The sequence below is a fragment of the Danio rerio genome, chromosome 5, assembly GCF_049306965.1.
Source record: "Danio rerio strain Tuebingen ecotype United States chromosome 5, GRCz12tu, whole genome shotgun sequence".
Taxonomy (NCBI): domain Eukaryota; kingdom Metazoa; phylum Chordata; class Actinopteri; order Cypriniformes; family Danionidae; genus Danio; species Danio rerio.
In genome coordinates, this window is record NC_133180.1 from 20,039,406 (window position 1) to 20,053,507 (window position 14,102).

Genomic DNA, 14,102 nt, shown 5'->3' on the forward strand with positions numbered 1-14,102 from the left:
TAAACCAGCTTTTATGTTCAAGTGGTATGTGTAAAAATTGACTGTGTGTGTGTTTGTAAAGTGTACAGCACCATCTGGTGGTAAAAACTAAGCTCAGAATTGAGTCAAGATAAGTTTGCTTTGAGTTCTGAATCATTTATTGATTTACAGTGCATCAATTTATTGTCCCAGGCCTATCTCCTTCCTTACATGCTTTATCTATTCTTTTTTCAGAATGAAGAAAATGACCCAACTGACATTGACTCTATTCATGAGAATGTAATTGAGGGGCAGGTTTATATCAACATCTCTCCACCTACAACAGCCTGTAATTCAGTAGCTGCTTCGGGGAGCAGTCGACCTCGCTCTCGAAGCTATGATCGGAACTTGGACAAGTCTCCATCTCCTCGTCTTGGATCCTTGGAGCGTATGCTCAGCTGCCCTGTTCGGCTCAGTGAGAGTGCAGACCCAAGCCCGCCACCTCCACCACGTGTTACTTCCTTTGCTGAAATTGCAAGGAATAAGAGAAGAACCGGAGGATCGCCATCTCAGAGGAGTGGGATCGAGGCCACGTCCACACACTCTCATTCCTCTGGAGAGTTCTCGCCCATCCTGGAAGGCCTTCCTGAGGGTCAGAGCCATAGCTTGCCACCTCTGACTCGATGTCATAGTCAGGGGAGCTGTGATTTGTCCTCTTCATATAGACCATGGAGTACGCCACTGCGAGAATCTCCAGGGGGAATGGGAAGACAGACTCGATCCAAAGCAGAAGGTAAGGGAAAGTATCTTCTATATTAGACAAATGTTCAATTGTTATGTATGAAATAGCTGGCTCATATTTATTTATTTAATTATTTAATTATTTATTTATTTATTTATTTATTAATTTAATTTAATTTAATTTAATTTAATTTAATTTAATTTAATTTAATTTAATTTAATTTAATTTAATTATTTATTTGAGACTGACTTTTTTGTAGTCCCACTTACATTGTATTATCACCAGATGTTTTTTTCTAATGAAATGTGTTAGCTGTTTAGCTCCTGATATTCTGCTATGTTTACTTTTTATTGCATAAATAAAGCTATCGTGCTGCCTGGATGAATTTTAGGATGTTTATTGACTGCTGAATGTATTGGTTGGGTTGCACCATCATTTTATTTTATTACAGACTTTTAATTGTATTTACAGGTAACAATTTTCTAGTATTTCAGCATTTTTTAGCATTTCAGACCTAGCTACTTAGCGTTAGCCTATGTATGCTGAGTGATTGTCCATAACATGATTAATTTGTTTTATTTTCCAAGCTAATATGGCTAGCTACCACTCTTCTTCTTTAGTTAACTGTTGTTAAGAAGTGTTGCTAAGTTGTTCTGGGTGGTTAATAGAGGATTAATATGAAGTCAAAATAATTCACCCCACATTTCTGAAAGATATTGCATGACTGTGGACCTACAAATGTAATTCAGTCATCCCTTTCTTATCATGCCAATTAAAATTCATAAAGCTTTCTCCTCCAGTACTACTTTTTACCTGTTCAGTGTATGAATTAATTGTCATATCAGTGTGCAGTAGAGTGAATGAAATAAGTATTTTCTTCATGTAGAACATTTTTTATGATAGCTAAAAAAAGGTACATCAATGTTCTTTAGGCTGCATGATTTGATGTTATTCAATGTTATTTTATTCTTTAATTGAATAGCAAGGGGTTAAGAAAGAAAGGGAGGTAGGCTTGGGTAACAGAGGTTGGTTTGTGTTACTGCAGTGCATGTTTATTTTCTTGGTGCTATGCTGCCCCTGTTGGCTCTGGCTGAGCACTGCAGTGTAATACGAGCTCTGACATTTGAGTACCCAGGCTTGTGTAGCAAACAGTTTGCGCAATATCCGAGTGACGTTTCACACACATTGTGTGCCGGTCAGAACAGGCAAACACACACACAGCCAGAGGTGTACACAGAGGAGCTCCACAAACAGACTGTTCTGGTCTCAGTTTTCTGATTGTTTTTGCATCTCTATTGGTCATTATGTTTTTGTAGTAGTGTTTTAAGGTATGTGTTTGACAGAGTTCTGTTTTTTGTTATATGCATGGTTTTGTTTCATTTTCATTAGACTCATGTCTCCTTTGCTATTGCTACTGATATGGCTTTTCTACTATGGGCTTTTCCAGCTGTTTTAAAACGCTGTGTCATTGTCTAGACTTTCTGGTTTAAATACACACCAGTTAATGTGTTTAATATAATAATTACATTTATTCATTTTATTATGTTTGTTTATGTCTTCATTACTGCCTTCAATGCTGTTCTGCCACAGATGCCACAGGCATTTAAAGATTCTAATGTTGTTCTCAGTATTGAGCTCTCTTATTTTTTTTCTCCAACACCTCCTTGCTTGACACTCTCTATTCTCTTTCTCTCACTAGGTGGCCTGTCTAGCTCGACGGACTCCTCTCCAACTGTAATTCGCTATAGCAAAGATCAACGCCCAACCTCTTTACCTATCCAGCCCTTCACTTTTCAGCACCAGTTTGGGAAACCCCAGGCAAAGCCTATCCTTCCTCTTCTGGACGGATACATAAGCCAAATGCAGAGTCGAGGGGCTGCAGCACCAGAGGGTGATGAAGATGACTCTGAAGAACACCACAGGCCAGCTCACGGCACCTCCAACACACCTACAACAGTGCGGCCATCTCCACTGGGAAGCTATTCCCCAATTCGGCTCCAGGGTGCACCTACCTCTTCTGGAAATTGCTCAACATGCTCTCCGACTCTGAATGGTCCACGGCCACCACGTTCCCTCTCTTGCCCCATCTCTGCAGGTCTTCTGCCTCAGCACACCCCACCTGGAGTGGCCATACATACAGAGACTCCTAAACTTGCTCCATTGCCTCCAACACCACCTCCAGCTCCCCTCATGAAGCAGAGTCCATTGATGCCTGCGTTGCCCACTAGAAATCACTGCTTCCACCGGGGAAATTTGCCAGCGCTTCCCAGCTCTGGTCTAAGTCCTCTTGGACAGTTGGAGCCTGCACCGCAGGAAGAACCAGTAAAGGTTTTACCGGCATGCGTGACACAGCGACAGCCTAATGGTAGGTTTGGAGCATAAATCTATGAATTTAGTTCTAGACAACAATCTGTTGTACATTACTTGTATATATTTATATGTGTTTCCTTTAAAAAAATGATTTCTTGATTGATTACCTTCTGATTTAAATTTACATTTATTTACTTAGCAGATACTTTTATGCAAAACAACAAATACATCAGAGAGTTGCAGTATATAATGCTATGACATGTCTTAAATAATTTGATTTTATTTAACATTTTAAGTCACACAGACCTAAAGAACAGTATTTTCTGCCTTACTGAACAAAGCTTTAGCCTCCTTTCTCAAGGTCTTTGCACACCAAAGTCCGAAATTTTCATGTTTTTTCGTTTTCATATGCTAAAAATTTGTCACGTAAACAAACCTTGCACACTGAGTCCAATGCATATTAAGGAATTCATAATAAAAAACACAAAACATTCAAGTCAGTTCAAGCAGTGTTGCGTTGTTCTTCTCTCTCTTTTCCAAAATAGAAAAAGAAAGAGGAATAGGCTACATATTGTGTTTATCCAGTACTGCATAGAGAGAAAGGAGAGTTCAGCTCATTGTCACAGAGCTGCGCTGGATTATTAAAAGGCAAAGTTTATTTCAGGAAATCAGTGGAATTTAAATTCATTGCTTGTGATATTTTACACATTCACATGTGTAAGACACTGGCAGTACCATAGACAATATAATAGAAGGTGGTGCAGTGTGTTTGTATGCAGTGGTTACACTGCAAAATATGCTTTTCTTACGTAGATATTTTGTCTTGTTTCTAGTCCAAATATCTAAAAATTCCTAAATCAAGAAGCATTTTCTAGACAAGCAAAACATATTTTATTTATATATTATTATATATATTAATATTTTACTTGTTTTGAGGAAAAACTCACTTAATATTGGCATATTATTTCTTAAAACAAGACAATATATTTTGCTTGTCTAGAAAATGTTTATTGATATAAGAAATTTTAGATATTTAGACTAGAATCAAGACAAAATATCTTAGCAAGAAAAGCATTTTTTGCAGTGTATCTGTCGCTCAAACAACTGCATTTTGTATTTTAACTTTTCGCTTGTACGGTCGATTTGAACTGTCAAAACACCTCTTAAAATGCTGTTTCAGTTGCAAAAAGCAGAAAAAAATTAACCTGCCTTAATTTTTTCATGACGGATGAAAGTTTCAGAGGCAGTGTGTCAATATGATTCACACAACGTGAGGTCGAATTAATTTTTTTAAGTGCAAAAATTACAGATGAAAATTTTGAATTCAGTGTGCAATAACCTTTAGATCTTGACTTTTCTTTCCTTCAACTACTGATGACAACTTATCTTTTCTATCCCTCCTGTTTCTCCTTCTGCTCATTTTTTTTTATCACTTTGGCATTTTTCATAATTTCATCTTACCTTTTTTCGAAACATACTTGCCTCCATCCATCTTACTGTCCTTTCACCAATATTTCTTTCTTTCTCTTCATATTCCACCCATCCTTTCCCATCATCTCTTCCATTTCACCCCCCAGTGCACCACCTCTCCCCACAGGCACTCAAATGGAGAGAGTACAGGCGCAAGAACCCTCTGGGTGTGGAGCGCTGTAAAGATGGCCCTCATTCTTTCTCTTGTTCTTTGGAAACCAAGAGACCTGGGACTCGTGTCATGCGGCGCAATGTCTTTGATTTCCCACCAACCAATCAAGCACTCAGCTTCGGCAGACTGAATGGTGCTGAACCAATTTCTGTCACCCAATGGGGGTTGAGGGGTGGAGCTGGAAAGAGGGCTGGGGTGGGATCATGCTGTTTATACTTAGTTAATTATTTCTTAGTATGCCAGTGTAGTTACAATGAATCTTATCATCTGTCTGTCATTACCAGTTTGCATTGTTTAGCAAAGTAACTGTATTTGGTATATGCTTGCTTGTAACTTACCGATGTTGTGTTGTTTATAGGTCAGTCATTGAGGCAGCTGCCGCAGTGCTACAGCGACTTCCTGCCTGATTATTTCTCTCAGACAGAGCGCCCTCCTGAGGAGTTCTGCTTATCTCCTGACGCTCATACTGATGAATCCATCTCTATAGACCTGTTGCAGAAAAGAGGTGGGTGACTTAGTTAACACGAATTGTAAAACATCATAAAAAAAAGCTATTCGAATTTTTCAAAATGGAGGTCTAGCTGAGCTGTAAAGTTTGTAGAAAATGGTGTCACTTTATTTTGATGATCCCTTTTAAGCACACATTTAAGTATTTTAGGTTACATTGCAGCAACATGCCAACTAATTCTCATTAGAGTATTAGTCGACTGTAAAGCAGGGGTGGGCAAACTCGGTCCTGGAGGGCCAGTGTCCTGCACAGTTTATAATCTAATCAAACACAATTGCTTATAGATTTCTAATGATCTTGAAGACACTGATTTGCTTATTCAGGTGTGTTTGACTAGAGTTGGAGCTAAACTGTGCAGGACATTGGCCCTCCAGGACCGAGTTTGCCCACCCCTGCTGTAAAGGCTGATTTTTACTTCTGCGTCAAGTGCACGTGTACACTCCGCCGCAGCCTTAATGTGGTGGCATAGCCTTCACCGTGGCTGACGCCGATGCTGAAAAAATGTAACTACACCTATCAAAAAAATGTAACTACACATCACAACGACGCGTAGCGTCAGCTCTGTGATCGGTCTGCTAGGAGCACTGACTAGTGTGGGCAGTGCTGAGAGCCGCGAGCACGATGGATCGATTGTTTACAAGTGTGGAGTCCCATGAAGGAGCTCTAGATGGAAACTTTAGTTTTGTGTTTACCTTATGATTAAAGTTGTTGAATATCCGCCGGTTCCCGCCTCTGAATGAGTCAGTTTTAGCTAGGGATCAGCAAAGCGAGGCTTCATGAAACCCTGAAACAGTCGAAGCAAATGTGTTGAAGCTTCGAAACGTTTCAAAACCTGTCTCTACAGTGACACCTACTGGTCGTTTTATTAATGTATTGCTCTGGAACAGCTACAGCAAAGAAACAGTTAAACAAATTAAGGTATTATACCCCACATTGTACAGTTGAGGTTACAAGTGATTTAGTGAAGCATTGAGAGTTTCTGACTAGCATGCAGAGGTAATGGGTTTGAATCAAGGGTGATGCAGCTATAGATGTTAGTTTTTAATTGCTCTGTGTTTGTAACTTGTTTTGTTTTAACATTGGTCTGGTTTTATCTGAATAAACACTTTGTGAATGAATATGTCTTTTTTTGGTCCTAAAAAGTAACATTTATAAAATACATCAAACCATTATTTTAGAGTATTTGTACAAGTCGGGATTCGAACTCCGACCATTTGCAGCAGTTTCTTTGTACACACGCACTATCCACAATGCCACATGAAATATAAATTTATCCGACCCTGTCAGTCAAATTTTAATTTGCCAGGTCTCGAAACGCTACAGAAACCATCGTTACTTTGAACTGCTTTAGTCACATGACTTGGTGTTTCGAAACAATTTAATCACATGACCTGGGTGTTTCAAATCCTCCGCCGGTGTAGTGTTTCGAAACACTTGTGCTTCAGGATCTCGACATTGTGTCTAGGTGTCAGTTTCAGGTCAGCCTAGTCTTAGCTACTTGTAGCATTCAGAAAAAACAAAACACTGGAAAAGAAAGTCGACACATGACAAGAGGACACAAGAGAAACAGTTGAAACTTACTTTCAGCTAGCGTTTCGGAAGTGTTATTGCAGAGCAAAACAAACAGCATGCAGAAGTATAAAATGCACGGCTACGCACAAGGCAGGGTCACGCCGATCACTCCATGCAGAAATATGAACCAGCCTTAAGGTTATGGTTAGGGTTGGTGTAATTTGAAATGTACTTGGAAAGCTTCTTACTGTAAGGAAAATGTCTGTTGGTGGAACAATGTCAGCAGTTAATTAGTTGGCATGTTGTTGCAATGTTACTTATGGTCAACAAAATGTGCGAAAGTGATTCCTAAAAGTAATAAATAACATCCATTATGTGGACAAGTGAAACTTCAGCTCTTATTCTCTGTGTGGATGAATAATGTTCTAACGCCGGTGTCATACATATACAGGACATTTTATCAAAGCTAATGAACCAATAACTTTGAAATAGTCCTTTGTTTTTAGAGCTTACTTGCTGTTTTAAATGATTTTTTGTCAGCATTATTTTTTTTTGCTTTGAGTTACACGGTGAAACTTTAAAATGCCTTTTATTTTAGCAGTGCTTACACGCAAGATTGTTGTTACACCATATATTTCTGAATGAGTCTTGCACTGAAAGTTGACAGCAAATTGGAACATATTTAATGAAATACAAGGAAAAGATGAATTGCAACCAAAATGAATGGTTACAACCCCCTGATGTTAGTCTGATGTAATGAAAAATTTAAAATAAATTTATATACAGAATATATATATATATATATATATAAAGAACAAAACCCAAACAATGTCTAACTCCCCAGAAGCATCTAACTAACTAAATAAAGGGAAACAAAATAAAAAAGAGGGGTCTGGCGTGCTCTTTTATGAAGGGTGGTCTTGGCCTATTGGAAATGACGTCAAAGTGACGTCACGATGTAGGAAATGATTGACAGATGAACTGACCAATGAACGGAACCTGGGAATATAAAACAGATATGGGAAAACACAGAGAGAGTGAGAGAGAGAGAGAGAGAGAGAGAGAGAAACGCAAACTGGGCACAAGCACATAACAATGGAAAAAGTATGAATATTGATCCTAAATGTACCTCTGACTTGCTTTTCATTTTAAACAATGCCTTGATTGACCTATGTTTTTATATAATCATGCATACGTAAACATTATAACCTCAGCAAGATCATCTTTAAAGCTTGATGTGGTTAATATGACCTTTAAAGTTGCGGTGAGCCCTGTAAGTCTTAAATGAATAATAGGAATATTGCAATGCTGTACACATCCCCCTCTCTCTCATATGAATCTGTAGTGAATGTTAAGTATGCCCTTTTGAGGAGAATGTGAAACAGATGTAGGTCTCTTGATGTTGTTCCCAAAGGGTGCTCATTTGTTTCCTCTCATCTCACAGATTGACAGGTCACATCTCCAAGACCTCTTCAGCTGCTAGACTTCTTGTGTATTCAATTCGATTAGATATATTAAATAATAGAATATTTTCCATTTTCTTTATGTGTCCTTTTCTGTTAGGTTTGGTGAAAGCCATCAACACTGCAGTCGATCTGATAGTTGCTCATTTTGGCACCAGTCGGGATGCAGGTGTTAAGGTAGAACATAAAATGTCAAATAACCATCTTGAAAGTCAATGTACTTGGGTTTTAGTGCCACACTAAAAAAACGTTGGTCTACTTTGCCTCTCTTACAGGCCAAATTGGGTAATAGCTCAGTTAGTCCGAATGTGGGTCACCTTATTCTGAAGTACTTGTGTCCGGCCATTCGGGAGATACTGAATGATGGACTGAAAGCATACGTACTGGACCTGATCATTGGACAACGCAAAAACCAGCCCTGGAGTGTGGTTGAAGCCTCCACACAACTTGGTATGAAAGGTTTTGATGTTTATCATAATGATGTTTTCCAGATGAGGATGCTACTAAAATAATGTATCCTTTCACTCTTAGGACCTTCTACACGAGTTTTGCACAGCCTGTTTTCTAAAGTGAGCCAGTATTCTGAGCTGACCAATCACAGTATGAGACTCAATGCCTTCATCTTTGGCCTGCTAAAGTAAGCTTTTTTCATTTCCCCCCGTCTTTTCATCTAGCTGCTTTCCCTTTCAGTCGTTCTAATGACATTAATCTTAACACTTCATATAAAAGCACATTCTTGTACCTTTCATCACTTTTTTGTTTATTAAAGCATCAACATGAGTTTAAAATGAATTTCTAATTTTCTCCAATACAAATTATTGTGCAATTTGTCAGATTCTGTGCATAGCTTTGTCATTAAATATAACCTTTCAATCGGAAATGCTTCACATTAATGAAGCAAAATGTGACTTAAAATGTGTCTTTTTGATCATTTTTAAAGTTGTGTTTTCTTAGAGAACCCAAGTTTGATATATAGTAGCAGTCCTCTTAGAAACCAGTGCTACATTTTAATAGAGGAACGGCTTAATCTGTCTTAATCTGGTCTTTTCATCAGTGGTCTTAATCTTGTCTTTTAGGAGTTTCTGAGGTGATAAATCTGTCCATCATGCAGTATATTATCTTGATATAAAGATTACTGACAGTTTAAACAAGTAAACTACCTGACAAACGTCTTGCTGTCGATCCCAGTTGTATGAGCAACAAATAATAACTTGACTTCTAGTTAATCATAAGGACAAGGTAGATTTTTCAGATGAATCATCTGTTGAACTGCATCCCAACCATCACAAATACTGCAGAAGACCTATTGGAACCCGCATAGAACCAAGAATCTCACATAAATCACTCAAGTTTGGTGAAGGAAAAATCATGGTTTGGGGTTACATTCAGTATGAGGGCGTGCGAGAGATCTGCAGAGTGGGTGGCAAAATCAACAGCCTGAGGTATAAAGACATTTGTGCTGCGCTGCCCATTACATTACAAACCACAGTAGAGGGCACATTCTCTAGTAGGATAGCACTTATACTACAGCCTCCACATCAAAGTTCCAAAAAATCTTGATGAACTCCTGCTTGATGAACTACTTGATGGGAGTCCTGCAAGAACGATTTCTTTGCCATTCCTTGCCACTTTATGCACCATGACTTTATATTCTATACTGCACATTATGTACACAGTACTGTACAGTGACAAGACTTTTGTCTAAGCAAAGTCAGACCTTACTTTCCTAATTGAATCAATAAAAATCAAGGCATGATCATATTTTATTTTGGTAAAAAAAAAAAAGCGTAATCTAGTGGCCTTTGCCTTTCATATATGCCACTTCTAAAACTGAATGATCACCTAGAAGTCAAGTTATTATTTGTTGTTCCTAAAACTTGGATAGGCGACAAGACTTTTGTCAGGTAGTGTAAGTACGATAGTTTAAAAAGCACAACAATGCAAAGTAAGCTCTTAAAATTTCACAAAGTAGTTCATTTTAATTGGAACTTTTTTTCAGCATTATTTACAATAAACCCATTTTAGTAATATTGTTTTAAATCTTGTCAAAATACCTGTTATACATTTGTTACTTACCTTTCAAGTAGCCTTTGCATTGAATGTCTTAAAATAGTGTCTTGGTTGCTCACTAGGTTTTAGAACAGATTGACTGTAGTTTTATCAGAACTCTAACAAGGCAGGCCTGGAAAAAATGGAAAAATCTTGCTGTCTAAAGCTCTGCAGTGTGTATTGAGAAGCTGTTAGAAGTCTTCAAAGGCTCCTATTTTGCTTTGATGGGCCTTGACATGGTTATCTAAGCTCCTGTGCAAACTTACTCTTTTTCCACCCCCATTAAAATTACATTCAGACACACATAGCTTTGATCATTAGTTTAAATTATGCATTCTGCAGCATGCTGAACACTCTCTCACTCTGTCTATCTCAGACTGTGCTGTGGTCACTCTGCTTCTTGAGATCAATACGGTGTACAGTAACCATATTCCAGTGTCCTTGTAGTTGCAGTGTTTCACTTTTTTGAAATAATTTCTTTAGTAAAGGGGCTTTAACACACCCACTAGGTCTGAAATCTGAAGTACTACTATAGTTAAAAGGTGCACTTCTTGAAAATAATTTTTTGGCCCATGCTTGCATTGGATAATATACTGACCCAACTCTGATATATAGTAATTAATTAAAATAATAATAATAGCCTATGGATAAAAGGTCGACCAGGTGGTTATGATGCCTGCTAAAGGCTTAAATAATTTTGTGTGCATTTTCCCATTCTAGAGCAAGAAGATTTAAAAAAAAGATTCTGGGAGTTTACGCACTATAGCAAATAAATAAGCATGCATAAGTTCTTTTGCACCATTGTGGACGTGAATGGTTTAAATCAGTGGTCCCCAACCCACCGGTTCTGGTGTTCTGTCAATTTGTCCTACCTTGTCAGATTGTCCTACCTCCCATTCAAAAAGTAGGAAGCACAATTTAATGATGTATGCTACCCATAAGATTTTGCTACCAATGTAAATTTTAATGAGGAGTAGTGTAGTGTGATATAAAGCTGTAATATCACCTACCTAATCCTTAACCCCAACCTCAGAACCATTCAAATACAGTGCTGGTAGCATAATCTTATGTCTAAAATGTGAAAACACTGGCATGTGGATTGATTGGTACCAGGCTGCACAAGAAATCCTTAATCATTTTCATTTTATTTATTATCTCAATCCAAACGATGTTTTATTTTGAAAAATCTTGAAAAACCTTATTCTCTTGGTTACGTTACATCCACTAAACTTTAACCCACAAGCTTGCAAAATGAAGTAAGAAAACGTCGTCTTTGGAAAGTTTCTTTGCAAAGGGGAAAAGGCCCAGTAAAAGACTCACAAACTGCTGTCAACAAATCAGGTGAATCCAGTGTGTCTGTGGAAGAAGAAGATCAACTGCTGGAGATCACAAATGACTGCAGCCGTTCACATATTGAATCTTTTCCGCGTGCAAGTTCCAATAAAGGCGTGCATCTTCTTTTTAATTTTTCTTATAAATAAAACTTGTATCAGAATTGCAGCAATGTTTTGACAGCTTGTTTAAGAAAACGGTTGATGGACGCTTACAAACCCTCTCCAACCACCCCTCCCCCCCATCCCCAAGCTGTGGTAAATTTTTGGTGGTGATAAAACTGTTGGGGACCACTCGTTTAAATTGCTTGAATACTCAAACTGGCCCCAGGCCATCAGACATTACTTATTGAGCCCTGGTATTCTTTTGCATTTTTATCACAAGGAGCCCCGGCTCCCTTCTCTTTATCTATTATTAGGCAGCAGTGCATTCATGATTTTACAAGTCTTTTTATATTTTATTTAGCTTGCGATCTCTGGAATTCTGGTTCAATCACATTTATACGCATGAAGGTAAGACCTATTGCACTAATAGTTGATGTTATATTGTTGAACTGTAAAAGCAATCGTAATGTAAAGCTAGGATTTGCAGGTTTCATAGTCTATTGCAGACATATTTAAAATATTTAACATCTTTTATGTGTCCATCTGGCTTTTTTTTCCCACTCTGGCATGGTTTCGCAGACATCATAGCAGCACATTACCACCCATGGGGTTTCCTACCGCTGTCTCAAGGAGCTTGCCAGCCTCTTTTTGAAGAGTTGATGCTCTTGCTTCAGCCACTGTCACTGCTTCCCTTTGACCTTGACCTGCTATTTGAGCCACACCAGCTTCAGAAAGGAGAAGAACACCTGAGACGCAAAGAACAGCTGTGCTCTGCTCGCCAGAGCCTCGACCAATCAGATCGCTCCACTTTCCAACTCATGAGAGGCTGTGGAATGTTGGAGTCTCAGGAAACGGGAATGCTGCCTCAGAGAGAAAGCTTCGTGCTGAGAGATGAGGAGTGCCGGCTTAGGACTGAGGGAGTGACATTAAAAATGAAACAAGAATGGCAGAGGAGTGTGGGAGCAGAACGTGAGTTTCGGAATAAGGAGGATGGAGTTGGTAAAGAGTGCTTGCGAAAGAGTGACACAGGACAGATGCAAGGTGGAGGGTGCTGTGCTGCCAGAATGAAGGGAGTTGGAGAAGACAATGAGAAGGACAAAAAGAGAGAAAAAGATGGAGATGCAACCAAACAGAGAAACCGACAAGCTGGCTGGTGGTATCAGTTGATGCAAAGCTCACAGGTTTACATTGACAACTCTGCCGAGGGGTCGAAATTTGTCAAGTGGGAGAAGAGGAGGAAAGGAGGGGTTGAGAATCACCGTCAAAGCCATCCACCTCCTAGAGAAGGTGTTGTTGAAGGAGCTGAGGCCATTCAGCAGATGGATGAACAGGTGGAACACGGTCGGACCAGTAGTAGCAATATTAATAGCATTGGCCGTGGGGTTCTAAACCAATCAGCTTTGTCAGAACCCACCAAAGCCACAAAAGCGAAGCCATCTTGGATGGGAAGTCCACCGGAGTCAGTGCTCACTGAGCTGAAAAAGAGTAAGGAGAAGCAGCCAGATTGCCAGGATCCGAATGAAGGGCTTCAGGCCCAGCCAGAAGCAGAGGAGGATGGAACGGCTCAAGTGCTCCGCTGGGGACGACTATTTGGAGCTGGAAATGCAAGCAAGAAAGAAAAGATTGAACAGAAATCAGTCAGGAAACAAAGGTAACTCATCCCTTTTCAATGGAGAATAATCAGCTTTTCATCAGCTATAGCTTCTTATACCAATAAAAATAAATATAACAATATTGGTGTGAACACCAACAAGCAATGATGCTACTGTTCCATCAGTATTGTTCCTCTGGGCTGTTTTTATAGATATCACATTAGATCCGGGGTGTCCACACTCAGTCCTGGAGGGCCGGTGTCCTGCATATTTTAGTTTCAACCCCAATTAAATACACCTAAACCAGCTAATCAAGCTCTTTCTTGGTATACTAGAAACTTCCAGGGAGGCATGTTAACGGAAGTTGGAGCTAAATTATGCAGCACTTTGGCCCTCCATGACCAAGTTTGGACACCCCTGCATAAGATACTTAATTAGTTTACATTAGTAGTTTGTATATTCATTCGTTTTTCTAGCCAAATGTTAGATATTTTAGAATGAGTAGATTTTACACATTGACCCTTTTGGAAAGGCCTTTTTATTATGAATATGTAGCTAACTTTTCCACTCTTGTGTTCCCCTTAGATTGCCTTCAGGTTGGTTGAGTATCGATCATTCTGTGTTGGATCTGGTGGCTCAGTCTGTTGGAGTTCGGAAAAGAGCGGAGCAACAATCTTTTACATCTCAAAGCCAAGAATCCAACCTTGGCCCAACTGAACAAGCACAAACACAGAGTCCCCAAACAAAGACACTAGCCCCACGGTAATGTCATTACACAATACATACGACTAGATTTACTCTTTCAGAAGTAAACCAGTGCTTTCAAGGCGGTTCAGAAGCTAAATCCTAACAAACTGTAGGAGGTTGATTAATATTAGTCTAGCGCTGCC

General features: G+C 39.1%; 1 protein-coding gene across 4 annotated transcripts in view; it reads left to right on the plus strand.

The window, feature by feature from the left end:
* rusc2 (RUN and SH3 domain containing 2) overlaps window positions 1–14,102 on the plus strand; it is a 28,066-nt gene that overhangs the window by 11,376 nt on the left and 2,588 nt on the right. Inside the window, exons 3-12 of one of the 4 annotated variants that reach the window (XM_005165190.6) lie at window positions 214–751; window positions 2,400–3,065; window positions 4,588–4,785; window positions 5,011–5,157; window positions 8,236–8,312; window positions 8,411–8,585; window positions 8,667–8,772; window positions 11,982–12,028; window positions 12,200–13,271; window positions 13,798–13,974. In XM_005165190.6, coding sequence (XP_005165247.1) covers window positions 214–751; window positions 2,400–3,065; window positions 4,588–4,785; window positions 5,011–5,157; window positions 8,236–8,312; window positions 8,411–8,585; window positions 8,667–8,772; window positions 11,982–12,028; window positions 12,200–13,271; window positions 13,798–13,974 — 3,203 coding nt within the window. Of the gene's footprint in view, window positions 1–213; window positions 752–1,898; window positions 2,029–2,399; window positions 3,066–4,587; window positions 4,786–5,010; window positions 5,158–8,235; window positions 8,313–8,410; window positions 8,586–8,666; window positions 8,773–11,981; window positions 12,029–12,199; window positions 13,272–13,797; window positions 13,975–14,102 lie in introns of those variants that run through there. The other 3 variants (XM_073952072.1, XM_005165191.6, XM_073952073.1) reach the window with 3 other exon arrangements.